Source organism: Scleropages formosus, chromosome 6 (assembly GCF_900964775.1).
Source record: "Scleropages formosus chromosome 6, fSclFor1.1, whole genome shotgun sequence".
In the NCBI taxonomy this organism is placed as follows: Eukaryota; Metazoa; Chordata; class Actinopteri; order Osteoglossiformes; family Osteoglossidae; genus Scleropages; species Scleropages formosus.
The window spans coordinates 5,895,974-5,923,944 of record NC_041811.1 but is presented as its reverse complement, the minus strand read 5'-3'; the positions used below and the strand labels follow the sequence as shown (position 1 = coordinate 5,923,944).

The 27,971-nt window shown below is 45.4% G+C and overlaps 3 protein-coding genes across 4 annotated transcripts; 2 read left to right on the top strand and 1 right to left on the bottom strand.

Moving 5' to 3' along the window:
* On the top strand, positions 1-5,915 carry uap1l1 (UDP-N-acetylglucosamine pyrophosphorylase 1 like 1). The gene is made up of 9 exons (XM_018732859.2): positions 1-366; positions 463-667; positions 1,130-1,305; positions 1,509-1,681; positions 2,763-2,956; positions 3,045-3,185; positions 3,309-3,494; positions 5,091-5,157; positions 5,511-5,915. Exons 1-9 carry the CDS (start codon positions 69-71, stop codon positions 5,598-5,600), a joined length of 1,530 nt encoding a protein of 509 aa, XP_018588375.2. The 5' UTR covers positions 1-68; the 3' UTR covers positions 5,601-5,915.
* Positions 5,916-6,251: 336 nt separating this feature from the next.
* On the top strand, positions 6,252-11,587 carry zdhhc12b (zDHHC palmitoyltransferase 12b). Of its 2 annotated transcripts, XM_018732844.2 has the most exons (6): positions 6,252-6,512; positions 6,586-6,750; positions 7,837-7,976; positions 8,210-8,302; positions 9,244-9,413; positions 9,884-11,587. In XM_018732844.2, the coding sequence occupies exons 2-6, from the start codon at positions 6,654-6,656 to the stop codon at positions 10,197-10,199; spliced, it is 816 nt and encodes a 271-aa protein (XP_018588360.2). In that variant the 5' UTR covers positions 6,252-6,512; positions 6,586-6,653; the 3' UTR covers positions 10,200-11,587. The 2 variants fall into 2 exon arrangements, with proteins under 2 accessions (XP_018588360.2, XP_018588361.2); XM_018732845.2 differs by having other exon boundaries at positions 6,253-6,750; positions 9,247-9,413.
* Positions 11,588-11,783: 196 nt separating this feature from the next.
* On the bottom strand, positions 11,784-22,396 carry pkn3 (protein kinase N3). Its single transcript, XM_018732840.2, has 23 exons — positions 22,351-22,396; positions 21,956-21,984; positions 21,042-21,318; positions 20,041-20,195; positions 19,306-19,432; positions 19,012-19,163; positions 18,672-18,888; positions 18,407-18,589; positions 18,062-18,171; positions 17,006-17,149; positions 16,854-16,929; positions 16,568-16,745; positions 15,928-16,027; positions 15,676-15,743; positions 15,475-15,547; positions 15,057-15,148; positions 14,535-14,711; positions 14,198-14,260; positions 13,982-14,056; positions 13,735-13,879; positions 13,292-13,399; positions 12,660-12,740; positions 11,784-12,218 (listed from the first exon to the last, which is right to left on the bottom strand). The coding sequence occupies exons 1-23, from the start codon at positions 22,358-22,360 to the stop codon at positions 12,012-12,014; spliced, it is 2,847 nt and encodes a 948-aa protein (XP_018588356.2). The 5' UTR covers positions 22,361-22,396; the 3' UTR covers positions 11,784-12,011.
* Between the last annotated feature and the right edge of the window lie 5,575 nt (positions 22,397-27,971).

Sequence of the window (27,971 nt, the reverse complement as noted above, 5' to 3'; positions counted from 1 at the left end):
TCCTCCATTTCCACAGCTGGGGGTCTCTCCTGCTTCACCTGGACAGGTGTCCCCTCCCCCCGCAGCTCATGATGGATACAGTGTCTGTGGATGAGCTGAGGAGGCATTTGGATGAGGCTGGTCAGTCCCACCTCCTGCGCTTTTGGGATGAACTCGCCCCTGAGGAGCGTCAGCGCTTCCTGGCCGAACTCTCCCAGCTGGACTCTGCCGAGCTGCGGGACCACTGCAGGAGGGCGGTGGAGGCGGCCCGCCGAGGCTCGGACCCCCATGAGTGGCCGCCCCTGCGCATGGAACCCGTTCCCCCGGAGGCCGTTGGCAGGGTGAAAGGGTGCGACAGGAGCACGCTGGAGGAGTGGGAACTCGAAGGTCCTGTGGTTTTTGCGCGGAATTTCACCTCAGCAGGATGTTTATCCGAATAATTTAATATTTAAATAAATCCCATGCTATGTTGTTCTCCCCCAGGGCTCTTGCAGATTTCGCACGGCCACGTGGGGGCGCTGTTGCTGGCCGGAGGACAGGGCACTCGCCTTGGGGTCCCTTATCCTAAGGGCATGTTCAGCGTGGGGCTCCCCAGTGGAAAAACCCTGTACCAGATCCAGGCGGAGCGCCTGAGGAGGGTGGAACAGCTGGCGGAGGCTCAGCACGGTACGAAGTGTACCATACCATGGTAAGAACATGGTGCTGTTTCAACACTGTAGTAAGAGGTGAGTGAGGATGTTTTAGTACCATGGTAACAACATAGTACTGTTTCAGTACCATTGTAAGGAGTCAATGTTGCTATTTTAGTACCATGGTAAGAAAGTAGTAATGGTGGCACAGTGGTATTGAACATAAGACTTTGGTCACACTAAGGGTTTATCATTAATATTCTTTTTTACTGAAGTTTGTGCGTACATTTCAGCGCAGGAATGGAATTCCTCCATTTTCTCTGTCTCCACCATCTTCTTGCTGACTTGTTCCACCTTCTTTACCACCTTGCCATCCATCTTCTGTACTACCTTCTTGCCCACCTTCTCTATGATTTCGACCACCTTGTTGACCACTTTCTCCACCTCCTCGACCACCTTCTCCACGATTAACCCCACCTTCTTCACCTTCTCATTCATCTTCTTCACCTTCTCTGCTCCAGGTACATAATGACCAGTGAGTTCACCCTGGAGCCTACCATGAGGTTCTTCAAAGACAACAGTTTTTTCAACCTTGACCCGTCCAGCGTGGTCATGTTTGAGCAGAGGATGATCCCGGCTGTCGCGTTCGATGGGAAGGTCATCCTGGAGAAGAAGAACAAGATCGCTATGGCACCAGGTCCGAACATCTCGCTGCATTATGGGTGTTTTCTTCTTTGGGCTTTGAGTTCTACCTTGTCGCAGCTTCACTTTAATGCAGTTTGGGTTTTACTACATTTTATCAGATAAAATTTGCATGATTGCATAGTCTAGACAGTTTGGTGACAATAAGCATCCCTCCTCTCAGTGACTTCTTTCTTCTAAGTGTCCTCTGTGATTCAGATGGAAATGGGGGTCTCTACCAGGCCCTCCTGGAAAACAAAATCCTGGAGGACATGGAGCGCAGAGGAGTGCAGTACCTTCATGTTTACTGTGTCGACAATATTCTGGTCAAAATGGCCGACCCGGTCTTCGTCGGTTTCTGTGTGAAGAAGGGGGCTGACTGTGGCGCTAAGGTACCTTAGGCTAAGACTTACAGAATCAAAATTAATTTAAAATTTTTTTAAATTGGTGTTTGTACCTACTTCAGCCAATAGGTGGTATAGTGAATAAGGTCTACATGAAGGTAGCTTTCCCATTTGTACTCTTAGAAAAGTTACTTAACCTAAATTTGTGGCTATCCAGTTGTATATAAAGAAAAAAAAGTGTACACTGGCTTTTCATCTTAGGCACTCAGTTGCAGCTAGAAGTCTGTTAATTTGATTTGTTTGTGAATCCGAAGTCGCTTTACCACTAAGCCACATAATATGTGTTTTTTAATGGTTAGATTCTGCAAAAATCTCAACTTTAGCTGGAATAAAGAATACATTGTAATACATTTTAATTTTTATGAACTTTGAGCTATGTGAAAATTTATTTAAAATGACTGACTGAAACTTTCTGAAATGTAAATTACATTTATTAATTTAGCTGATGCTTGCAATATTATATTGCATACAAACTATTTACTCGGTGATACAGCTGGGTAATGTTACTGGAGCAATTCGGGGTAGGTACCTTACTCCAGGGTAGTACAGCATTAGAGGAGAGTTGAACCAGCAACTTCCGGATTCAAAGGGAACAGCTCCTGCCACCATGCTATCAGCTACTGCTGGTTTCAGAGTTGATGTATGACCAATTCATCCTGTAAATATGTCCAATGTCCCTCATCTTGTTATTGATCACAACACTCAGCAACACCAAACACAAGCTGTTAACACTGTGGAACAGAGTTGAATTAAGGTGACTGCACACTCCCGTTCTGCCCGAGTGCCCTGTATCGCCAACTATTGGAACGAAGGGAAAGTCCAGGTTATTTTTGCTTAGCTATTGCCAGAATATTTAGAAAAAGATCAGTGAACAAGATCCAGTTAAAAGCATAAACTGAAATATGTATCTTCGTAAATTCATACTTTAACCATTCGTAACATGTGGAGCCAGTTTAAAACTCATCTGAACATATTGTACAATTCTGTACAAAATTTCATGAAAGATAAAGCCACCTGTTGTGTAAATCTTTTATTTATTGCTGTCATGCTTTGTGTTTACATTGTCCAGGTGGTGGAGAAGGCGTATGCTGCGGAGCCGGTGGGCGTGGTCTGCCGGGTGGATGGGGTCTGCCAGGTAATGGAGTACAGTGAGGTCCCGCCAGAGGTGGCCGAGCAACGTGGCCCTAGTGGCGAGCTGATCTACAGCGCTGGAAACATCTGCAACCACTTCTTCACCCTGGAGTTCCTTAGTGAGGTGTCCCAGTAAGTCTATGGTCCTGCGGTGCTTGGCTTCTATACTGGTCTCTACAGTCAAACAAATCCAACTGATCTGTATGTTACCTTCTTTTAGAAAGTTTCACAGAAAGCTGAAGCAGCACGTGGCCATTAAAAAAGTCCCCTTTGTGGATTTGGAGGGGAACCTAGTGAAACCGACCAAACCCAACGGAATCAAGATGGAGAAGTTTGTCTTTGATGTTTTCCAGTTTTCCAGGTGAGGCATGTCAGCCCCAAGTGTGGTAATGGTGGTGAGTCGATGTCAATATGTTCTACTCTCCCCCAGTCCCTTTGTATGTACGCTTGATGTGTGTGTGTGTGTGTGTGTGTGTGTGTGCAGGAACTTTGTTATGTTTGAGGTGGCGAGGGAGGAGGAGTTCTCTCCACTGAAGAACGCAGATGGTGCTCCCCTCGACACACCCACCACAGCCAGGCGCTCCCTGCTTGCCCAGCATTATCGGTGGGTGCTGGGTGCTGGGGGCTCCTTCCGGAACACCCAGGGGGAACCCATCAAGCCCATACCCGGGTAAGAACATTTTAATTTACATTTATTCATTTATTAGTCACTGGCATCCTCTCTTGGGTGTGTCCCCTACCCCTTCAGCCTTGCGCCCTGTGTTGCCTGGTTAGGCTCTGGTTTGCCGCGACCCCGCTCGGGATGAGTGGTTTCAGACAGCGTGTGTGTGTTTTAAGTGACTAATACAATCTTATGTAGTTACACTAGAAATGAATATTTTTTTATTACTGGTTGCTGTAAGTGTAATTTGATTTGTTCATAATTTTAAAGTCACTTTTAGCAACCGCTACACCCCAGCCAGGCCCCTTCCCTCGTCTACTTCTGCTCGCTTGGTGGTCCCGCGCAAGAAAGGTAAAGCTCGGAGGTTCTCGGTTCTGGGTCCGTTGTGATGGAATGACCTTCCCCTGTCACTCAGAACTGCGGAAACTCTGTCTGTTTTCAAGAAGGGTCTGAAAACTCACCTTTTCCAGATCCACTTTGCCCAAGATCTCTCCAGCTCATTTACGGTGTAACTGTTCACGCATCGTAGCGTCATAAGCATTCCCAGATACAACCTTTATTCAGCTACTACTCTGGCATTGTACTTTATTTGTGTATCTTATAATACACACACATTTTTGGAACCTCTTGTCCCATACGGGGTCGCGGGGAACCGGAGCCTAACCTGGCAACACGGCGTAAGGCCGGAGGGGGAGGGGACACACCCAGGACGGGACGTCAGTCCGTCGCAAGGCACCCCAAGCAGGACTCGAACCCCAGACCCACTGGAGAGCAGGACCCGGTCCAACCCACTGCGCCACCACGCCCCCCCACGTATCTTATAATATTAAAAAGAAAAAAAAAAAAAAAAAATGGTGGGAGGGTATTGGGATTTGTCTATCCTGTGTTTTCGGCACCTACTCGAACGATGAACCTCGGTGCAGCAAGTGGTACGTGATAAACTAGGTTTGCTTGAGACTTTCATGTCTGCAGCTATGTCTGCTCCTCTTAATGTAATGCATAAATTGTACTTTTGCTGAGATGTACATCGCTTTGGACAAAAGCGTCTGCTAAATAAATAAATGTAAATGTAGCACTAAGTCAGAAGCCATGATAGCTTCATAATAAAGACATGCCTAGATTTGTTTATGGATTGGATTCTGTAAAAATCTCCAGCAATAATTGTAATAAAATACTTTGTAGGATTTATTTTAATATTTTTATAAAGTTTGAGCAATATTAAAATTTATGTAAAATTTCTAAACATAAAAATACATTGTTTGCTCCAACTTGTATTCATCTTTTCATTGATCACCAACACTGAAGAACACCAGACAGAAGCTGTAAACACTGGAAGTAAATTAATTCAGGGTGGCCTTAACTCCTGATGTTTGCCTATTCTTTATTGTCATCTATCAACAAGTAAACACAGGTTGCATTCCCCTCCAAACTGAAATTTTAGAAAATAGCTAAGTGGAAAAAATACAATAAAAATGAACAAAAAGGAAAGTGTTTGTACCTCCAGAACTGTGTAACTTGACTGTTCATAAAATGGGGAGCCAGTTATTGTGGGAAAAAAATGTTAGGCTTTCTGTTGACTGACAGTTTGACCTTCCTCCTGTGCAGTGTGGGACTGGATGAGGACCCCCCAGCCATATGTGAGATCTCCCCATTGGTCTCCTACTTTGGAGAGGTGAAGTTCTTCTCTGCTCCACTGAATAATGACATTTGAACAAGAAACACTCTTGGAGATAATTTCTGGTCTTTAACCATTATGTTACCAAGTGACTCACAGAAGGAACGAGCAAATTTTATTTTGCACATATTACAATTTTGAAAAAAAACTTAAAGAGGAAAAAAAAATCTTGAAAAGGTTAAATAAAAACTACACTGGGACTTCATAAATCTGGAACCTTCAATTAGACCTTCAGGGGTCTTCCAAGGGTAGCAGCAGGGTCTCGCTGCCTGTGATGGGACTCAGGCGGCCGGCCCTTCTCCCACGGTTATCAGAGCTTGTTCTCATCCTCATCTGCTCTAATCCTTCAGGGCCTTGAGCAGCTCCTCAGAGACAGGACCCTTACATCCCCCTTCATTCTGGACAACAAAGTGGCCAAGGAACTCCTGTGGGTTCAGTAGCTCCTCATGCTCCTGACGTGACCCCCCTGCTCGTGTTGTCCTGCTGGAGAAGAGATGTTTTCAATAATAAGGGATTATTACATGGTGCTCATGAAGATGCCACACATTTATGTTTATATAGAAAATAGTAGCTATCTGTGAGCGACAAATCGTCAGAAATTCTGGTTCACGCTGAGGGATGAAAGTGCATGTTAAAAATGAAGTGAGCAAGATGGAAGGAGTTAATTTTTCTCTGATCCAAAACTCAATATTCAGTGTACTGCACTTTTCAGGTGTCTTCTTTCTAAGTAATTCTCCTGTGCTTTTGTATTGAGAACCTCAGACTTCAATATATCTTTTGATAAAGACCAGAGAGTGATCTTTTTAACGTTACAGTATTTTTATTTTCAAAAAACTGATCACTTATGTGAAAATAATCACTCGCAGAAATCTACAGTTCATAAACTAGTGATGCGGGAAGCTGCATTTCAAGGTGAAAATGTATCATTTTTTAATTAATTAAAAGTTTGAAGTTTGCAGTGTCTTCCGCAATAGTAGTTCATAGTATTTCATGATACTAGAACCCATGTGATGTGTGAAAAGCTGCCCCCTGGCGACGGAGGCGATATATGGAGTTGCCGATCAAAACGCCCGACCCTCCAAAGCTCCACCCTCGTGGGTGGCACGTGATAGCACTTCCCTCTGTCGCGATGACCACGTGATAAATTATAACCAATCGGAGCGCTTGTTTGCCTCCGCAAACGGAACGTGTAACACAAACCTCCAGCTGTGTTTTATGTTGAAGGAAGGCGAGCGTCATAGTGGAATAATCAAAGAGAAACACTTAAAATATTGAAAAAAACAGGATCGAACATCTCTAGATGTTAATCGATATCGTGCGAACCGAACGTCGTGGAGAGCAGGTTACTTCGTGTAAGTCGGTGTTGTTGGTCTGGCGGAATGCGCTGAGCAGAGAGGCGTAACTACATAATTTTTTTCCCGTCAGTTACATCATCATCTGCATATGAATAGGAGATTCTATGGATGTGAGATTACTGGGCTGAGGATGCTAGGATGTTCAAAAATGTGTTCGGCTCTGGATTCCTCGTGAGGACGGCGCACGTGATCCTGACATGGGTCATCACGCTTGTGCTCTTCCTCTACGACACAGGTAAGGACTAGAACGCACAGCCGTCGTCGCACATGATCATCAACAAAATCACTACACAACCTTAACAGAGCCTGCTCACCACAAATATAACATAACCTAGTAAGAACTTCAATGCAGCTCTCACACCTTTACACATCTCTGACAACCACAACGCAACCATCACACCACTCAGAACCTGCTGACTACCTCAATGCCACCATCACACAACCTTAACAGAACCTCCTGACAACCTTGACAGAACCATCACAGTTCACAGGCATCACACAACTTCAACTCGACCATCACAACTTTAGGAAAATCTACAGACAACCTCAGCACAACCATCACAATTTTAACAGAACTCACTGTCACCGTATAATTTACTGACAACCTAGACGTAACCATCACAAGTCAACGCAGCCACCGCACAACTTCAACACGATCATCACAACCTTAACAGAACCATCACACAACCTCAATGCAACCATACCAACCTTAACACAACCATCGCACACCTTCAACAGTCATCACGCAACCATGACAACCTGCATACACTATGCTGAACAATCACACAACCTTTATAAAACCTCTTAACCTCCTCACGACTGTTAGTCAACCTTATCGCAACACCCACACAAAATTTGTCCTGCTGCTGGTGTGTTGGTCAGTGCTGGGTGCAGTATTGTGTTACTGGCTGTCAGTCCTGAGGAAACTGACTTCTGTTCCACCACTGTCTCTGGCCACATAAATCTGTTTATGTAGGATGATAAATAATTACAATGATCTCTATGTATTATATATGGTGAATATATTAATAAGAATTAGCTGTCTGTGTAGGCACTGCTATGAGCATTAGGATGTCTGCCAGCCTTTGTAAGAATCTCCTGGAGTGTCCCGCTGTAGGGGCAGACCCTCTTTGGGGTGGACCTTTGGTCAGGCTTTTGATGTCTCTCTGGAGAAGAATGCTTTGTGATCAGACCCAGTGTTATTATGGATGCTATGTGGTCTAAACCTGTTTCACTGCAGGTCATGCATGGCTTAACCCCCATTGATGAATATCTGTGAAGACACTGTGCAGTCTAACTATGTGTGTCGGTCCACCTGCAGACTTGCGCAGACACGAGGAAAGTGGTCAGCTCGCGCAGCCTGTACTCTTCGTGTTGCTTGTGCTCGTGTCCGTGCTGCTCTACTTCGCCGTGTCACTGATGGACCCTGGCTTTGTCATGTCTGAAGAGGGTGAGGGCAAGGTCAGTCCCGCCACACAACAAACAAGCACACCACCAGTTAACACAACGGACTACATGTTCATGAGCATCCAGAGTCAGAGTCGTTTATTTGCCATTTGCACAGTTATACTGGGTACACTGGGCGTTGGAATGCTTGTGAGGAGGCTCATATAGATGTGAACAGACGTGAACAAACATGTATTTAGACAAGGATGTGCAGAAATACTCAGTAGTTATATTTTTGTGTGTTCCAGTTTGGTCTGGGGATCACTGAGGAGACCCAGGATATGATCCCTCACACATCCAAGACTTTTCGACAGCGTCGCTGTGGTCACTGCCTTGTCCAGGTATGGATGCACACTAGCAACTTTTTTTTCTGTGTAACAGGTGGTCCTCACAATAAGACACTCCAGTAAATGTTACTTTGCAGATATGTCACTCCCTTGTTACCATGTTCCATTTCCAATTTTTGAAGAAATATTCACACACACACACACGCACGCTGTCAGAAACCACTTATCCCAAGTGGGGTCGCGATGAGCCAGAGCCTAACCTGGCAACACAGGGTGTAAGGCTGGAGGGGAAGGGGACACACCCAGGACAGGATGCCAATCCATTGCAAGGCACCCTAAGCGGGACTCGAACCCCAGACCCACCAGAGAGCAGGACCCGGCCAAGCCCGCTGCACCACCGTACCCCCTAAGAAATATTCAGTCTGGCAGAAGTGATTTCCACCCACTAAAGGAGAGAGCAGGACTCCCTGAAAGGAACAGTATACTGCTGATGATGAATATAAAAACAAACAAGATTCCTTAACATTTACAACACTTATCTTACAAAAATTGGTCAATTTAACAAACATGGTTAATAGTTATATATCTTACATACAGTTCTGTATGTTTTGTTGTTGCCTCCTGCTTGTACTGCGTTTTAAGAAATTTACCAAAATACAATAGCTATTTAAACACTGAACTCTGACAGCAAACTGTAGAAGTTCAGGGAAGTATCTAGAGTTGTGATGTTGAGGTATTTTTGTCTGATGGACAGATATAACTTGGTGAAGACCTGGCTGAAAGTCTGAAACCCTGCAGTTTTCAGTTATGATGCTACATTTGGAACTTGATGCATGTACTGTCATCCTGTTATTTGAATGGACCATCAGTTCTTCCACTGCTCCATCAAAATGTGTGCAGTGATTCGGTAGGAAGCTTGACTTTAGGTTGCTTGCCCTCATCTCAAAGTGTTCTTTATCTGTTATTCCACCCCATTTCCTGTCACATATTCCAAGCAGCAGCCAATGAGAGCCAAACACTGCCAGGCCTGCCAGCACTGCGTGCGACGCTATGACCACCACTGCCCCTGGATTGAAAACTGCGTGGGTGAGAGGAACCACCGCTGGTTTGTGCTCTACCTGGCTGTGCAGCTGGTGGTGCTGCTCTGGGGCCTGCAGGTGGCCTGGTAAGTGTTTGTTGGCCCCAGGGTCACGGGGGTAACATGGCAAAGACAAAGATAATTCTGTCTTGGGTTTGGGATGAATTTACTGATGTACCTGAATAGCTTACCGGGTAGCTTGGTGGTAAACGAGATGGACTTCAGGTTAATTTCCCAGGAGGTGTTAACAAAATGAATGCTAGGAAAGAGAGAAGACCTTGATCTTGACGGACATGACTGAAGTGCACTATAGAAACTGAGTCCTTAATACATTAATACTAATACTAATGCTTAGTGTCCACTATATAGTACTTATAGATTGATGGCTTCATAAAGTTAGATGTACATGCAGGAAATCATAGTATCATTCTTAAAGGGTACAGCAGAAGTTATTGTCCTACAATTTGAATGACTTGATTGCCTGCTCAGCTCCCGAAGTGCCAGCCAAAGTATTAACATTTAACATGTGTATTGGCATTTCCTTCTTTACCTCACAGGTCGGGATTTACCCCTGCCCCTGGCTGGCAGCAGTGGCTGAGTAGGAATGGTGTCCTGCTGGCTGCTTCTTCACTGCTCGCCTTGTTCTCCATGGTGGTGTTGCTGCTGCTGGGCTCGCACCTCTACTTGATCTCCCTCAACACCACCACCTGGGAGTTCATGTCACGTCATCGAATCTCCTACCTCAAGCACTGTGGTGCTGATGAGAACCCCTTTGACCGCGGGACACTTCGGAACCTGTGGGCCTTCTTTTGTGTGTGGGGCTCTGTTGTCTGGGAGCAGATGTACTTTACAGAGGGCAGTGATTCTGTGTAACCCTGTACCTCTTTAAACCATACCCCTTCACCTTGGCTGGTTCCAGGCTGTGCCCTGAGTGGGCCACAAGACACTGCAGCTCAAGTTCAGGAGCTGAGTAAGATAGAAGTTTTCTACATCTTATGACAAAAGCTATTGATGTGACTCTTGTCCAGAATTTATTTTCCCCGCACAGCTCCTGGTTTTTCAGTAGATTTTTGTAAGGGACACTTTCAGTGGTATCATAACATACTACACTCCTTGTTTTTTTCCTCATCTCCGTGCACCCCGGGCTCTAATCCTTTCAGGAAACCGAAATCAAAGTCTCAAGGTTGGGGGTGATACAACCTCAGGACTTCAGCATTGTACTGAGTGTACAGGCAGTGCTCTGGGTTCATTGTTCTACGGTTTTATTTGTTCCTGAAGCACAGCACTTCTTTGCACAGCTCGTTTTACAAATGGATGGAAGACGTTCATTTACATTTTAGCACACGGTTGGATGTCAGTTTGCAGGGAGGAGCTGTTCGTCCGCCAAAAGGGACTGTGAAATGCTGACTGATTCTGGGGCTGCATGCTGCCAGCTGCCTGACAAAGGAGGTGTCTGAATGATCGAATGTCTTAATAGCTGCTTTTTTTAGGGACCGAAGGAGCTCGTTACTCTTGTTTCAAAGGGGTTGGACTTGTAACCGATTTCCATCCAAGAACTTGGTGCAGTGACCTGCAGTTGACCTACCTGGCCTTGTCAGATGTAACACTGCAAAGGGAGAGCGTTTTCCAGCCTGACCATCAGAGATTCTGCACGTGAACATTTTCTGTCCTTTTAAAGTAACCATACCTGTCTTTCATCCCACATGGGATAAGGCTGTATCAAAGTTATAGGTAATAAGGTGCACATTTGATAACAGCTTTATTATTTGAGGGTGCTTCATATGCAGCTGATGGGACCAGTTGACAAGTTGGTGTGGTGTCATGGTTGTACATTTCCTGGCAGTTGAGAACAAAGCTTATAAATACAGGGTAATTTCTATGGCATCTCTTTTGTAAATGTTAATATTTATAAACGCAAGCCATTTTTTCCCCCTTGTGTACTAGAAGTGCTTCCATTTCAGCAGAAGTCATTTTCATGTCAGCATGAGACTTTTCCATTGTTAGCTTCCTGTATACTACAGATTGACAACAGGTGCAATGCATTAACCCCCCCATAGCTATGGGTGTAAACTGTTTAATGTAGAAAATTATGTATGAATGAACTTAGGCAATAACTTTTTTAATCACTTTTCTGTACTGCAGTTTAAATTGTGACTCTTACCAGCCAGTTTCCTACATCTCTTAGAAATTCTAAGGTTTACTGCAGTTTAGATTATACAGTTATAGAAGTTTATGCAATATTTTCATGTTAACAGTATTTAAGTATTTTTTAAAAACCTGAAACTTGTAAGCCATTAAAAATGTTAAACTGAGTAAAATGTCCCCAATAAAAATTCCTCTGCCTTTGCAGTGTATTTTTTCTTCCTGTGGACTTTCAGAAGGATATTTTATATACCTTTATTTCATATAAATTTGCTCTTTACAGTACATTAAATTTTTTGTAAATATATTGTGGGCCAAGACTTTTCACAGTATTACCTGCTTACACAATTGTTTACTGGAAAATACAAAATAGTTCTCCTAGGCTTACAGTAGTTCATAGTTAAACACACATTGTCATAAAACTCAGCCACATGAACACTGGATGTCCATGCCTGTGCAAGAGGGAGGGGGTAGGGAGCATGGCACACATTGGCACCTCCTGCTGAGAACACCTGAAAAAGCCACCCAGTGTCAGTCCTGAGCTCACAGTGGGGTAGCAACATCAAAGTCGAAGTCCATGAAGATGCGTTGCTGGTCAGCCGTGAGGAAGTATGGCGATTGTGGGGGTGTGAGGACAGGTCGCTGATGTGTGAACTCCCCATCGAAGTTACTGATGTCGGTGGCATCCCTGATGGAGGGCAAGAAGGGGGGCTTCATCTTTTTAGCCAGCATAGCTACCCAGTCGATTTCCTGCAAACCAACAACATGGACAGTGGCTTTTCCCAACGCCTTTATTAAACCTTACACGGGCATGTGTCAATGTTTGAAACTACTTCTTGATCAATAATGTCCATTAATATTGTAAACTGACCTAAGTTGTACTAAATACAAGGAATACCACGCAGTCAAGAGTGATAATTTAAATTTTCAAATAAGCTGGTTATTGTGCATTTTTGTACAAGAACCGCAGTTAAAAATGACCGGAAAGTATCGTAAAGATGAATCAGTACAAATTATTAAAGGTTTGATGAGCCAAAAAAAATAAAAAAAATTCTCTATGGAACCTTTTCACCTCTACAGTTTTCTCCTACAAAGCTGAGTGAGGTAGCATAAGTTCCCCCATGACAAAATAGAAAAAGGAGGCTGAATATGAAATAAGCAGCTAAAATTTTTTAAGTGTCAGTCAGTCACCTGGAAGAACTTGTGGCCTTTAACCTCCTGGGCATCCCGCTCTCCAGCCCCCAGTCTCCTCTCCGGGTTCTTCCTCAACAGCTGCAATCCAAGGAGTCAAATTATTTATTGAGCACATTATTTATAAGTCATAATACTACACCGTCTTGTTTCTACAGCATGATATAGCCTGAAGCATTTTGACTGAGGTACCTTGTTCAAGTAAAAAAGCAAAAGGAGGACCCATATAAAATCTCAGATTTTGAATGAGTCCATTTCCTAAACTACCATGCCACCTGCTGTTCCTACTCAGCAACAGTCACTGAAGTTCTAAGGAAAACTTGCAGATGCCTTGTGAAAAGCACTTGCCACTCGACACCTGCATCATCGCCCTTGTCAGCATAAAATATTAGTGTATAGCCCCAAGGCTGCAGAAAGTGTTCCTGCCAATGCTACTCTCCAAGACAGGTTCAGCAAATCTTGAGTGATGTTAAACAGTCAATTTACAGTGTAAATCACTTCCTATGGGGAAAATCATGTTTGTAGATATTAACAGTAGCATGTGTTGGACAAAACGTATTCAGAACTGTTACAACTCTAGACTGCAAGCAATGCTTTGTGAAACATTAATGAAGCTCTGGATGACAAGTCACCTTCTGGATAATGGAGACCGACTCAGGTGAGAGGAACCTGGGGTATCGTACTTCATCATTCACAATGCTATCAAACACCTCCTCTTCACTGTCGCCAGGAAATGGAGACTGTGAGAAGAGTCATTATGATGAACACATGGGTACAAGGCATTGTTGATTTTTTACCTGCAAAAAATAAGTTCTCTTAAGCCATCCTTCCATAATTTGAGAACTACTTGTCCACCAGTATCCTAAAGACCAACAGCACCATCCCAAGACTCACCTCTACTCCAAGACCAAACTTTCTAGCAGAAATCCAAGACCAACTTACCCCACAGAATCTCAAGACTGACCTAACCCCGCCCCCCAGCAGCATCTCAAGACCAACCTCGCACCCACCAGCATCTTAATACCAACCTCTCCCATTACCTTGTAAAGACAGACCACTCCATTTCATGACTGACCTCTCCAACAAGCATCTCAAAGATGAGGACCCCAGTGCCCCACCAGTCCACAGCACGGGTATAGCTGCACTCCGTCAGCACCTCGGGAGCCAAGAACTCTGGAGTACCACAGAATGTGGACGTACGATCCCCGTGTCCCATTCCTGTGGTGAGGTGGGAAGAAGGGCAGTCACACACGTAGCTCCTCCATGTGAGGAGTGGGAGCGGTAATGAGAAAACCATCTACAATCAGATTTCTGTCTTTCCTTCCTTGCACAGCCCAAAGTCTGCAATCTTCACATAGCCATCAGCATCCATCAACAGGTTGTCCAGTTTCAGATCCCTTTTTTTTTTTTTTTTTTTTTTTTTTTTAAAAGAAGAAAAAGAAACCAATTGGTCAGTTGAGGTACAACCCCAAAGATGTTCTCAGATTCTAAAAGAGAGAACCCAGGTCAGGGTGGCAAAGGTCATCAGCAATATTCACCTGTAGACAATTCCACTGAGGTGCAAGAACTCCAACCCCAGAACCACACAAGCAGTAAAGAACCTAGATTTAAAGCAAAAGTTACATACCTGTGAGAAAAGTAAAATCAAACAATCTTCGGGGGGGGGGGGGGGGGGGGGGGGGGGGAGTGTACATAGTGTTAACATCAAGGCACCAGAAGATACATGTGCTGTTAGGTATGGACCATGCTATCCTAGGCTACTGTGTTCAGTACCAAACTTCATTAATTGATCAGCATGTTAGCATTTTAAGCTCTTTTAAGGGTATAAGTCAGTATTACCGTCAACAAGATCATTCAGGGGTTGGCAGAGCTCACCTGGTCTGCTGTTCGTTGAAGACGTTCTTGTGGATATGCATCATCAGGTCTCCACCCGGGGAGTAGTCCATAATGAAGCACACGTGGTCAGCTGTCTGGAGGCAGCTGTGCATGTGCACCAGGAAGGGGTGTCGGGATGCTCCGATTGTCTCAAAGATGCGCTTCTCGCACATCAGGCTACACTCAAGTACACATGTGCATACACATATACACACACACATACAGAGGAAAATATGAATGCAAAGAGTCCTCTACCCAGAAGAACACTCAGCAAACTCACGTTTGGGTGAGATGTTTACCGTATCTAAAACTGAAAGACTGATTTCCATGAGGGATTTTGTAGCAAGTTTTTTTAAACATCAATTGTTATTCAGTTCAGGTAACTATAAATTTAGTGTCAAAAGCATTGGAAAATTGCAGAAAAATGATGGGCAAAGCAAAGCAGAACATGCACTAATCGCAGATAGTTACCACTGTTTCAACACATCTTGCTCACACACACAAACACACCCAGACACATACCTCTCCACTTCATCACGAGTTATGACATCTCCTTTCTTCAGGGCTTTAATGGCATACAACTTTCCTGTCCTCTTGGACTCTGCTAGTAATACCTGAGCAGGAACATGAGTGGTGAAGGGACTGGATTAGTAGTCTCAGAATTGCAGATCTAAAATTTGTGACAAGGAGATGCTGTTGGACTGTGAGAACTCCTCCAAAACACTGGAGAAGCTCGATAATGTAAGCACACACCTGTAATCCATATATAAAAACAAACATGATAAAAGCATCTGCTTATTAAATCTAACATAAAATGGGGGAAGGGATTACATCATCTGACATGAGAGGGCATGTTTATCCTTGGTGATGGAAGTCTCATGCATTAACACTGACAGCACCAAAACGGTGATGTTTCTATCAAGCCCAATGAAATCAGTACCTTTCCAAAGTGGCCTCTTCCCAGGACCGCAATAAAGCTGAAGTCCTCCATCTGCATGGCGCCACTACTCACGCTGGAGGAGAGAAATGGTTGAGGGACGTTAGAGGATGGGCCATTCCCTTAGCAAGGAGTGACAGAGAGGTGCCCAGAAGCCACTCTGTGGGAGTGGTTCTCATGGACATGGCCCCTACTGTGCTTTACCTAAGCTCCTCAGTGTGATTTTTTCTTGAGGGCTTTGGAGGAGCATGAAGATTCTCACAAGGGCTTGCCTTGAAAAGGAAAACAGGTATAAATTTAAATGCACATTAAGAATGTTTACATTGAAATTATATTTACATAAGACATAATGCACTGCCCACATTGTTGCTATGGTTTGACCAATCACCCACACCAGGGAAAACGTAGATGAACCATTCAGGTGGCAATGAAATGTGTAGGCTGCATGTTTCATACCGAGGTGAAAGGGCTCTCTGGAGGAGAGTTTCCCATGTGGCTGCCTGGTTTCCCTGGAAGCTTCTCCTCACTGAAGTCAAGCCTCATTACAGCCCCTTTCCTACAAAAGTGATGGGGGGGTAATTTACATTACATGCATTCATTTTCCCTAATGTTTTCCTCCAAAGCAGCTTAATACACACACACACACACACACACACACACTTTCTGAACCGCTCGTCCCATACGGGGTCACGGGGAACCGGAGCCTACCCGGCAACACAGGGCGTAAGGCCGGAGGGGGAGGGGACACACCCAGGACGGGACGCCAGTCCGTCGCAAGGCACCCCAAGCGGGACTCGAACCCCAGACCTGCTGGAGAGCAGGACCCAGTCCAACCCACTGCGCCACCGCACCCCCATACTCAGCAGCTTAATACTGTAAGTTAATTTACCCATTGATAAAACTGGGTAATTTGTACAGAAGCATTTCAGCTAAATACCTTCATCACAGGTACTACAGCAGGAGGATTCAAACTTGGATCTTTATGAGAGGTATATGGAAGCTCTACTTACAATGCCACCTGCTGCCTCAAGACTCAGTCAGGTCAGCAAGTTTCTGGAAACCCACAGACAGGTGCCAAGGTGCAAGGCTCTCTCACCCAAGTGGTGGAGGTGTGGACATGTCCTTGCTCGCAAATGGTGGGGAGATGACACCTGGCTCAGGCAGTGGGGGGCTCACAGCTGTCATGGAGCTGCAGGGGGGCAACACACTCATGACCAGCCGGCCCCATGTGGCCAAGCTGATGTTCATCTGTGAAGCCCGTAGGAAGTTCTTCCCTGGAGAGAGAAACGGGTCTGAGGAGCAGTCCTGAGACCTTCCACAACCGTTAAGTTGAGTGCTCTGCCTGTGAAGGCCTGCGTCACAGTGGTGATGATGGCGCTGACCTTTTTCCTTGGGGAAGATGCGCCTCTGGCGCTGCAGCTTGGGGGGCCGCTCAATGACAGGGTTAATGAAGGTCACCTGCAAGATCACGAAAATTAAGAACTAGAATAAGTGATATGTAAGCTCCTCTCATTTTCAAAGTGCCAGGCCTCACCTCAGCCAGCAGCATGCCCTGGGGCTCCAGCTGCAAGCTCAAGCCATGCCGCCGGTTGTCCAGAAAGTCCTCTAGTCGGAGAAACTTGACCGCACACAGCTCCCTCCAGTCCCGCCAGTTCACACCAATCTCCAGCTCCCGGGACTGTTCACCAAGACCAGGGGTCAAACCAAGTTTTACATTTTCCAGTGTGGAGTCCTCGCCCCTTTCCTCCACTACCCACAGGCCACTTCCTCCTTACTTCATCTTCACTCCCTCATTATGAACTACATCTATGACTATTACATCATATCTGTTCACTCAGTTTGCACTTGTGAGCATTTTAATTGCACTTATATAATACCTTCCACAAATATTTGTTATGATTTCTTTCACATGTAAAATTGTGAATGCACTCAGACTCCCTCTAAGATATAGTGCTATATTAGTATAAACCATACTGTATTGTACAATTAGGATGGACTTGAAAGGTCTCATTTTACTTGGGTGGGTACTGGGGGTGTTCCCTTTCCTATAATATGTAGAACAGCACCTTTAGTTTGTTTTTACATTTATTTATTTAGCAGATGCTTTTCTCCAAAGCTACTTAGTTAGATACCCATTTATACAACTGGATCATTTTTACTGAAGCAAGTGAATGTAAGTACCTTGGTCAAAAGTACTGTGACCAGAGCTGGGATTCAAACCTGTATCCTTTGAGTCCAAATGCAGTGGGTCTAACCATTACACTACCCACTTGCTCTTGAAACTGACATTAAATGTATTTATGGATACAATTGTAGAAAAACTCAAGTCCTAGTGGTGTAGAGAAGATGAAAGTCATGTCTGAAGTACCCAAAGACAAATTCATGTGAAACAATCGAAGCAGCACATGCTGCGATTTTTCCACCTAGGTGCTGTGTTCTCTGGTACTAAGACAAACCAGTGGTGTGAATGTGTCTGTGGTACCAAAGCACAGTGGTGATGTGACCTGGTATTATCGCAACATTGAACAAGTCCCTCCTCTGAGGGAGATGTTCCAAGCAGGGGTCTGATCCAGACTGATCAGGGACTCACACGCTGCAGTTCGATGCTGAAGTTCTGGTTCCAAGCCTTAGGGCTTGGGGCTCTCCATTGGGTGCGACCTACCATGTGGTTGTCCAGCTTCAGCACCCCACTCACCTCCACTGTGGATGAGAGACATTTTGACTGGCTTATTGTGTCCACGTGGTGCCTCAGTCTCATTACTCATTTAACTCACCTAACAGTGTCTGAATTTATCTACAGCTAGGGGAGCTTTGTTCCATTCCACCTATTTTCATGTAAACAAGCAAGCAGCTCCTATGTGACCAGTGGAAAAGTCAACAAAACAACAAACATGTCAATATCACAGACGACCACATATCACTCAAAGACACTCACTGCAGAACTCATCCATCTTGCTCGTTTTGCCTCCACCTCCTCGACCCGACAGCCCGGCTCGCACCCTCAGAGATCGGCCCTCAGCGGGGGTCCCAGGTGTCATGGAAATACTGGTTTCACGGCAACGCCCAGGCATTGACTCCAACAAGTCTTGACAGCCAATCAGCTTCACATCTAGTCTGCCTGCAGGGGGCAACACACAGCACCCAGTAATAACCTGAATAGTTACACCTCAGTGGAATGGTGTGGTACCACATCCAGGTACCTGTGAGAGAGGCGGGTTTAAACAATGAGGAAGATGAGGAGGAAGAGGAGCACATTCGAGAGCGCTGTGGCCCCATGCACGGAGTGGCTCCTACAGTCAGCTCCTCCTGGATGGTTGCTCGCTGGGGGTGATCCAGGGGCAGTTCGCTCAGCCTCTGCTGCAAGGAAAGTCGCAAGAGGTCCAGCTTCTGAGAAGACTCCAGAAGGCGGGCCTGGGCCTGGTGAGCAAACACACACAGAGCTTGATGAGCAAAGCATCAAGACAGATTCCTGTTCTGATTTTCCCTGTTACTACTCAACCCTAATTTCATTCCCTCCTGCCTGCCACCCTTAGTGCCAACCTCAGCCAGAGCACGTCGATCCTGGACCTTCCTCCCACTAAGCTGCCTTAATACATTCTTGGCCCCTTCTGCCACTGCTGCCTCAATCGTTAGGTGGTGGCGCAGCTCTGCTATTCGTAGTTCCAGTGGGCTGATTGTGTCCAACGGGCGCCCTGATGGACGACAAAGGTGACCGCTACACAAAATGGTACCAAGGTGGACAAAAATTTAGCATAAGTAAATACAAATACAGAAAAAACAAAAACCTGCATTTCCAAATGCTAGTAGCCATGCACCCGAAGCAGCTTCACTCACCCTCGGGATCAATGCCCTCCCGACCCTCACGGGCCTGCGTAACCTTGACAATCTGCATGCGGATCAGCTCAATCTTAGTTCGACTGTCTCTGAGCATCTGCTGGGCGGTGGACAACAGTTTCCGATCCTGTAGAAAACGGGTGAGGGAAGAGCAATCGAATGCAGATAGCATATATATACAGAATATATATACAGGTGGTCCCCGATTTATGATTGTTCAATTTACGATTTTTTTCGACTTTATGATGGAGAGTTGGCAATAGACATTCAGTAGAAACCATACTTTGAATTCTGAATTTAGATATTTTCCCAGGCAAGCGATATGCGGAGCAATACTCTTGCGATGCTGGGCAACGGCCCGGTTTCTTTGATGTTAGTTCTCCAAGTTTTCTTGATCTTAAATCTCTTGGATTAACATTAAATTACAGCCACTTCTACATACATCCTGAACTTTGTTTTTCTCAAAGGAATATCATCTATGCAGCTAGACCAGTGAAGGGAAAGCCCAGTTACAAGTGACACCGTCACATAAATGGATGAGGAACTTGAACAAAAGTGACTCCTAAAACAAATCCAGAATGCTAAATTACACACTTTTCATCATTATTCCCAGATATTTTACAGAAATACATTTCTCTTTCTCAACTGCACCTCCAACCAAAACACGCTCCGTAACCTCAATTTGCCAAGTCACGGGTTTTGTCCCTTTAACTGCTACCCCCTCTTCTGCCACACCTTAACAGAGCTGTTGGTAAAGCTCTGGATGATGTTCTCCGCACCCTGCTTCACTTTGATCTCTACGGTCAGCTGCTTCTTCAAGGTGCGGATCCTGGCGGCCAGTGGGGAGGTGCTCTCCTCCCAGTGACATGGGTCAGGAGAGGTGGTGTCATCTAGCAGAAAAGACATCACACTGCACCCACAGACTCATAGGATGCAAGAGCATTGCCTTACATAAGATTAGATTAAGAAACTGACACAAGATTAGTTTACCATTGCTAAACCTCAATCTGGAGTGCAGCAGTATTTTTTTCATGCTTTCTTTATTCTTAGTGTTTTAATTTTTTCCTTGATGTTCTTTGGTTTGCTACACAGCACCAGCTACATAGGATGACTTTTTTGTGTACTCTGTTCACTAAGAATGTGGAACAGCTGTGGAGCTTGTTTATGGTTAATTTCACTGGGTGCTTTATCCCACTGAGGGCTGTAACTGTGACAGCAGTAGGGATTTTATGCATACGGGACATCAGCTGAATTTGTCCTGCAGAGGTAGCCTGTTTGTTCGTTCAGCAGAGGTTTGCTGTTCTGGATGAGTTTGAGCAGAGATGCTGGGGGTACAAAGAAGTGACTGAATGGATTTTGGACTGTGTGAATGGATGGAGATCACCATTAGGGATAGTGAGGATGCTGTGCTTGTGAACATTGTGCAGTATCAAAATGACTTCATCTATCCACCCACCCATCACAAGGTCAGCGGCTACAACCCAAACGCTTCTACAGCTGGATTTTATGTTGGAATGTACAACATAAGTGTATACATGAAGATCTAATTCATGTGTGTGTGTGACTCTCTCAGTACTGAAATGATAAAACACAGTCACTATTTCAGTCAAGTTCTCTTAACTAGACTATTTTTGAGTTTAATTTTATGCAAATCTCCTGTGCTGATGGTCTTTTTATAGTTTCACCATTAAGGTAAATTAAGAAGTAGGAAGGCAGACCTCCTACCCAACGCCTACCTACAGATTTCTCTTTCTCAGCGGCCATAGCCCTGGCATTGAGCTCCTGAAGCTCCCAGTGGAGCTGCTCCAACCTGCGGCTGGAGGCACGGAGCTGGCCCTCCACTTCGGCGGCACTCTTCCGGCCTGTCACCACACGCCTCAGCCGCTCTGCTGCCTCCTTGATCTTCAGCTCCCTCTGGATCTCCTGCCGCAGTAGCGCACGGGCATCCTCTAACCGCTGCTGGAACTCTGGATCCAGGATGTCCCCCTCAGCCAAACCCTCCAAACAGGAGCTCTGCCAACAGGATGGCAGCCATAGTGGTTTGAGGAAAACACTGAATGGAGCACTACAACAGCCAAGGGTCACAGAGGAGCAAATGCTCTCAGGATGTACAAGTGCATACAACAAATAACACAGCATTGCAGTAAAATAATGAACAACATAGGCTAGTCAGAATGGGGAACTGGTAAACAGACTGGATATACTCAAGGCCTCCTACAGAACTGCACTTTTCGGGTTAACTAATTACTCCAATTTGTTTTTCAGCACATGGCTGAGTGGCGTGTGTGTGTGTGTACGCTCTCTGATGGACCAGTCCAGAGAACTGTCCACTATACCAAGCAAGCATACCAGGATTCATTCCAGTCAAAAGAAATTCTAACGTGGGTATTTAAAAATGAATGCAAATACTATCATGCAGTACATATTTAAAATTTAAAGATTTTTGAATAATCCTCAATCCTATCTGGTATTCAGCACATCAGACACTGAACAAATTCAAGCTTTGTGCATCATTTTTATAGAATAAGGCTTAAAATCAAAGGTTAATTTTATAGCATTAATAGCCGGTTTTTAGGTGACAACTACAAGTGAATTTACCAATATTCTCTTTTCACTTAAAATTATGTAAAATGAGCGTTCCTTTGCTCACCTGGAGTGCTGATCCCGCCGCCATGTGTCCTGGAAGACACATGATGTGAACAAGGTGAAAACACAAAAAAACTGGGTAAAACTCTGTGTGAAATAGCTAGGATAAGACTAGTTAGTAGTTACAGGGGATAACACTAGTTAAACGGTGAGAACTCGGAAGAACCGGAGAAAACTGGTATAAATGTGTGAAAACAAGGAAAATTGCTAGAAACAAGGGAAGGGTGGAAAACGAAAAAAAAAAAAAACGGGGGAAAATGGTGTAAATCCGTGATAACCGAGAGAAACTGCAGAAAAAAGCTACTAACACGAATATAATTGCGAAAACTGATAACAATAGAAACATGTAAAACGTGCGCTGAGCGTCGATCTGGAGAACAAATCGCTGAAAACGTTTACCTGCGAACATCGAGAAGTTCTCGTGCAACCTTCAGTCACGTGGGACGATCAAACAGACAAGAATTCCAGCATCAGATCACCTGTTCTACCGTGTCCACAGTAGATTAGCGGCCGCTACCCCTTTCCTTCAACCCCTCCCACGGCTGATCTGTCATCAGGGTCGCGCCTCCTAATGAGGACTTATCGTTTTTACAATGACGTAAATCGCTACCACGCGACCTAAGAAGACCTCGCCGTTAAATTAGATTTCACTAAGTATTTGCATACAGGTTTATGTCATATAAATTATTATTTATGTTTACATTTTAAAAATGTATAATACGAGTAATGCCCAGCTGTATGAACAGGTAAAATCCTGTCAGTCATTTAGCGTCAGATAAGAAACAAATAAATAGAAACATTTCAATAACTTTGTTTGGACACTATACCTGCTGTTAATATTATCCCCAGTATTAAATGCTTAGCGGAGTTGGGAGGAGCAAGTGTTTGGGCTCAGCATCATCTGTAGATGACGTCACTTTGTTGGTTAGCGTCACTTGAGGGTGACGTCACCATGGCGATTCAGCATCACCCTTACAATAGGGTTGCTAGGTAAGCAAATTATTTTTCCTTGCTCAGCAGCTTCGATGCAAGAAATATTGATGACGCACGTATGGATGTCCTGCAGTGTTTGTTTTTTTTATTTTTTACTATCGAGATAAATGTTAACCCCTCGGGATGCAAACCCACAACCTTACTGGTTGCTGAAACCTAATTCTTTGACAGCACTGCCAATCATCAATGGCTGCGGCCTTCTTGAGTGTGAATCCACAATCAAAGTCAGCAGTGCGAGTCTTTGTCCAATGCGATGTGACTGCAATGATTCTGACAGTCATGTTTGCACAATGCACTGCTTGCTTTCTTGGAAAAAGAAAACAAGAAAACAAAAGCTCTACATTTCCACTTTAACAGGCTGTGTTAGGCCTACTGGGTGGCTGCTTGTCTTTGCCTTCACTGGCTTTTCAAAACCCTATTTGTTTATTTTCTGCTTGTTTACTGGAAATGGGCTGCTGTGGCCTTTTTCCAAATGCACTCATTTTCCCTCTGCTTCATCGTACATCAGAGAGGCCTCAATGGTTTGAACCAAATAGAATCACATTGTGTCATGTAGCTGTACTGTAATAAGCTTGAGACTGATTTGTTAGTTTCCTGGAAATATACAGAATTTTAAAAAACAGTATATCATTATAGTCTTCTGTTTGTCCACTGAGAAGTACTGCGAGCTGGAATTTGAAAACAGAACAAGTAAACAAGTTGTTGGACAGATATACTTGATTTGGCCAGTTCCCCCCGTGTGGCGGGTCTGGGGCTCATGCCCTGCTTGGGGTGTCTTGCGACGGACTGGTGATATTCAAACCTGCAAGGTGCAAGACTGCGAAACGCTTACCATTATGCCAAGCTACTAACCCTGGAATGATTACAGTAAATACTACCTAGCTATATCAATGGGTAAGTAATAATAAAGTTATGCCTTCAAACATTGTCAGTCACTTAGGAAAAAGACGACAACAACAACAACAACAACAACGTTATATTTAAAGTGATTGCATTGCCCAGATTTGAAATGTGTGTCTGACACCTTTTAGGCCAAAAAAGCACATTAGATCTTTGAAATGAAGAATTTCAAAAGGTTGTTGCCAACTTTTTTGGAAGGGTACTTTGACTAGAATCTGCTTATCCTGTCCTGGAGAGTGAAACACTAGTGTTTCCTGTTTCATGCCAGTCTATAAAACTCCAGGCTAATGACTAGCAGAGCTGTTACCCTTTCTGAGTCATAAATCTCCTTCTTGGTTTGTTGCAGAGAATCTGAGATATCTGGCGTATTTGTTATTTGTTCTTTTGTTTGTTTGTTTGTTTGTTTGTTTGTTTATAAGGGGGGTGCAGCGAGTTTGACTGGGTCCTGCTCTCTGGCGGGTCAGGGGTGTCTTGTGACGGACTGGCATCCCGTAATAAGTGTATCCCTCCCCCTCCAGCCTTACGCCCTGTGTTGCCAGGTTAGGCTCCGACTCGCCGCAACTCCACTTGTGACAAGCAGTTTTAGTCAATGTCCATCCATCCATCCATCCATCTTCTGTCCCACTTGTCTTTAAAGGGTTGTGGTGGCAGCAGGGAGAGCAGAGAGGCCCAGCCACCCCTATCCCCCGCAACTTCCTCCAACTCAACCTGGGGGATCCCCAGCCATTCCCAGGCCAACTGTGAGATATAATCCCTCCAGCGGGTCCTGGGCCGACCTCGGGGCCTCTTCCTAGTTGGCTGTGCCTGGTATACATCCAAATGGAGGCGTCCAGGGGGCGTCCTTATCAGATGCCCGAACCACCTCAACTGGCTCCTCTCAATGTGAAGGAGTAGCGGCTCTACTCTGAGCTCCTCCCGGATGTCCAAACTCCTCACCCTGTCACGGAGAATGAGTCCCAGCACCCTGCAGAGAAAACTCATTTCTGCCGCTTATATCCGCAATCTTATTCTTTTGGTCATCACCCAGAGTTGATGACTATAGGTGACGGTAGGGACGTAGATCGACCGGTAAATGGAGAGCTTCGCCTTATGGCTCAGTTTCCCCTTCACCACTACAGACTGGTACAGCGACCGCATTACTGCTGTCGCTGCTCCCAACCTGTGGCCAATCTCACGCTCCCTTCTTCTCTCACTTGTGAACAAGACCCAAAGATACTTGAACTCCTCCACCTGGGGCAAAAACTCTCCCCTTACCTGGAGGGGGCATACCATCCTTTTCCGTGAGAGAACCATGGACTCAGACTTTGAGGTACTGATCCTCATCTCCACCGCTTCACACTTGGCTGCAAACTGTTCCAGTGCATGCTGGAAGCAGCCATGTGACGGTGCCAAAAGGACAACATCATCTGCAAAAAGCAGAGACGTCACCTTCCAATTCCCACACAGAGTGCCCTCCTGACCTCGACTGCGCCTTGATATCCTTTCCATGAAAACCACAAACAGGAGTGGAGACAAGGCACAACCTTGGCGGAGTCCAACACCCATACTGAACAGGCCTGACTTAATGCCGAGTATGCGGACACAGCTTTTGCTCCGTATGTACAAGGACCGAATGCCCCGCAGTAGTGGCTCCGGTATCCCATACTCCCGATGCACCTCCCACAGAATTTCCCAGGGAACATGGTCATAGGCCTTCTTCAAGTCCACAAAACACATGTAGACTGGATTAGCAAATTCCCATGCCCCTTCAATGATCTGTGAGAGGGTAAAAAGCTGGTCCACTGTTCCACGGCCAGGGCGGAATCCACATTGTTCCTCTTCAATCTGAGGTTCAACTATCGGCCGGAGCCTCCTTTCCAGCACCCCGGCATAGACTTTCCCAGGGAGGCTGAGAAGTGTGATGCCCCGATAGTTAGCACACACTCTCCGGTCCCCTTTCTTAAAGATAGGGACCACCACCCCAGTTTGCCAATCCAAGGGCACTGTCCCCGAGGTCCATGCAACATTGCAGAGACGTGTCAACCATGACAGCCCTGCAACATCCAGGGCCTTAAGCATTTCCGGGTGGATCTCATCCACCCCTGGTGCTTTGCCACTGTGGAGCTTACCAACTACCTCAGTGACTTCCACCACGGAAATGGACTCCGACAGCCTGAAAACCTCTGGCCCTGACTCCTGTAAGGGAGGAACAGCACTGTGGCAACAGTGGAGTCATTCAGGTTCCTGGGCACCACCATCTCACAGGACCTGAAGTGGGAGCTCCACATAGACTCCATTGTGAAGAAGGCCCAGCAGAGGTTGTACTTCCTTCGTCAGCTGAGGAAGTTCAACCTGCCACAGGAGCTACTGATGCAATTCTACTTCGCAGTCATCCAGTCTGCCCTCTGCACCTCTATAACTGTCTGGTTCAGCTCAGCTACGAAATCAGACATCAGAAGATTACAGCAGATAGACTGCTGGAAGAATCATCGGCATACCCCCCCAGCTCTCCAAGAACTGCACTCGTCCAGAGTTAGTAAAAGGGCTAACAAAATCATTCTAGACCTCTCACATCCAGGCCACTTCCTCTTCGAACCATTGCCATCTGGCCGGCGCTACAGAGCACTGAGCACCAGGACAGCCAGGCACAAGAAAATTTTCTTTCCTCAGGCCATCTACCTCATGAACAGCTAAATCCCCCCTAGAGAGTAAACCAGTTCAATACACAACGCTATTTATATTTATGTTTATAACTATTTATCACATATCTCTTACTCAGACTCCCTTACATTTGTATAGAACATACCTGTACATACATACAATGTCTAGTGACTATTTTTGTATATTGGGTACTTTATATTTTTATATATTTTTTATCCTTCATTCACATATTCTATCTTCTCATCTGTCTTGTCACTGTCATTCTGTCTGTGCTGTGGAAGTCTCTGTCACCAAGTCAAATTACTTGTATGTGTGAACATACTTGGCAATAAAGCTTATTCTGATTCTGATTCTGATATCACTTGGGTTTAAGAGTTCTTCAAAGTGCTCCTTCCACCTCCTGACAATGTCCTCATCAGAGGTCAGAGTTTCACTAAACACAGCCTGAGTGAAACTCCTCCGACCCATTCTGAGCTGCCGGATGGTTCTCCAAAACCTTTTTGAAGCAACCGATAGTCGTTTTCCATGGCCTCTCCACACTCCTCCCATGCCCGGGCTTTTGCTTCTGCAACCGCAGCCACTGCTGCCTTTTTCGCCTGCCGGTACCTGTCTGCTGAGTCAGGAGTCCCCAGAGCCAACCAAGCCCTAAAGGCCTCCTTCTTCAGCTTGACGGCTTCCCTCACCACCGGTGTCCACCAGCGGGTTCTCGGGTTGCCGCCCTGGCTGGCACCAACAAGATTTTGGCCACAGCTGTGCCTGGCTGCTTCCACAATGGAGGTTTTGAACAGGGTCCATTCAGACTCCATGTCCCCTACCTCCTCCGGCACATGGGAGAAGCTCTCCCGGAGGTGTGAGTGAAAATCATTCCGGACAAGGTCCTCTGACAGTCGTTCCCAGCACACCCTCATTAAATGTCTGGGCCTACCGGGTCTGTCCATCAGTTTTCCCCACCATCTGACCCAACTCACCACCAGATGGTGATCTACCAGGAGCATAATGCTCCCGACGACATAGCTCTGGAGATCCCTAGATCACGCAAGCCCTTCCGCCACGCCAAGGCCCCGATCCAGGAACTGTTGCCAGGTTAGGCTCTGACTCGCCGCGACTCCACTTGTGACAAGCAGTTTCAGTTTGTGTGTGTGTGTGTGTGTGTGTTATTTATTTTCTTTTAAATTTTTTTTTATTTCTTAGACATAACTAAACAGACTTGAAAGTGTGTATATTAATGGATTGTGCATTATTTAGGGATGCAGTACTTTAATGAACCAAAAGATGGCTGTAGAAAACAGGAGAACTGAGTGATTAACCCTCTAATAATAGACTCCATCCAATTACACACACACACACACACACACACACACACACACACACACTGTCTGAAGCTGCTTGTCCCAAACGAGGTTGCGGCGAGCTGGAGTCTAGCCTGGCAGTGCAGAGCGCGAGGCTGGGGAGGGGGGACACACCCAGGGTGGGATGACGGTCCGTTG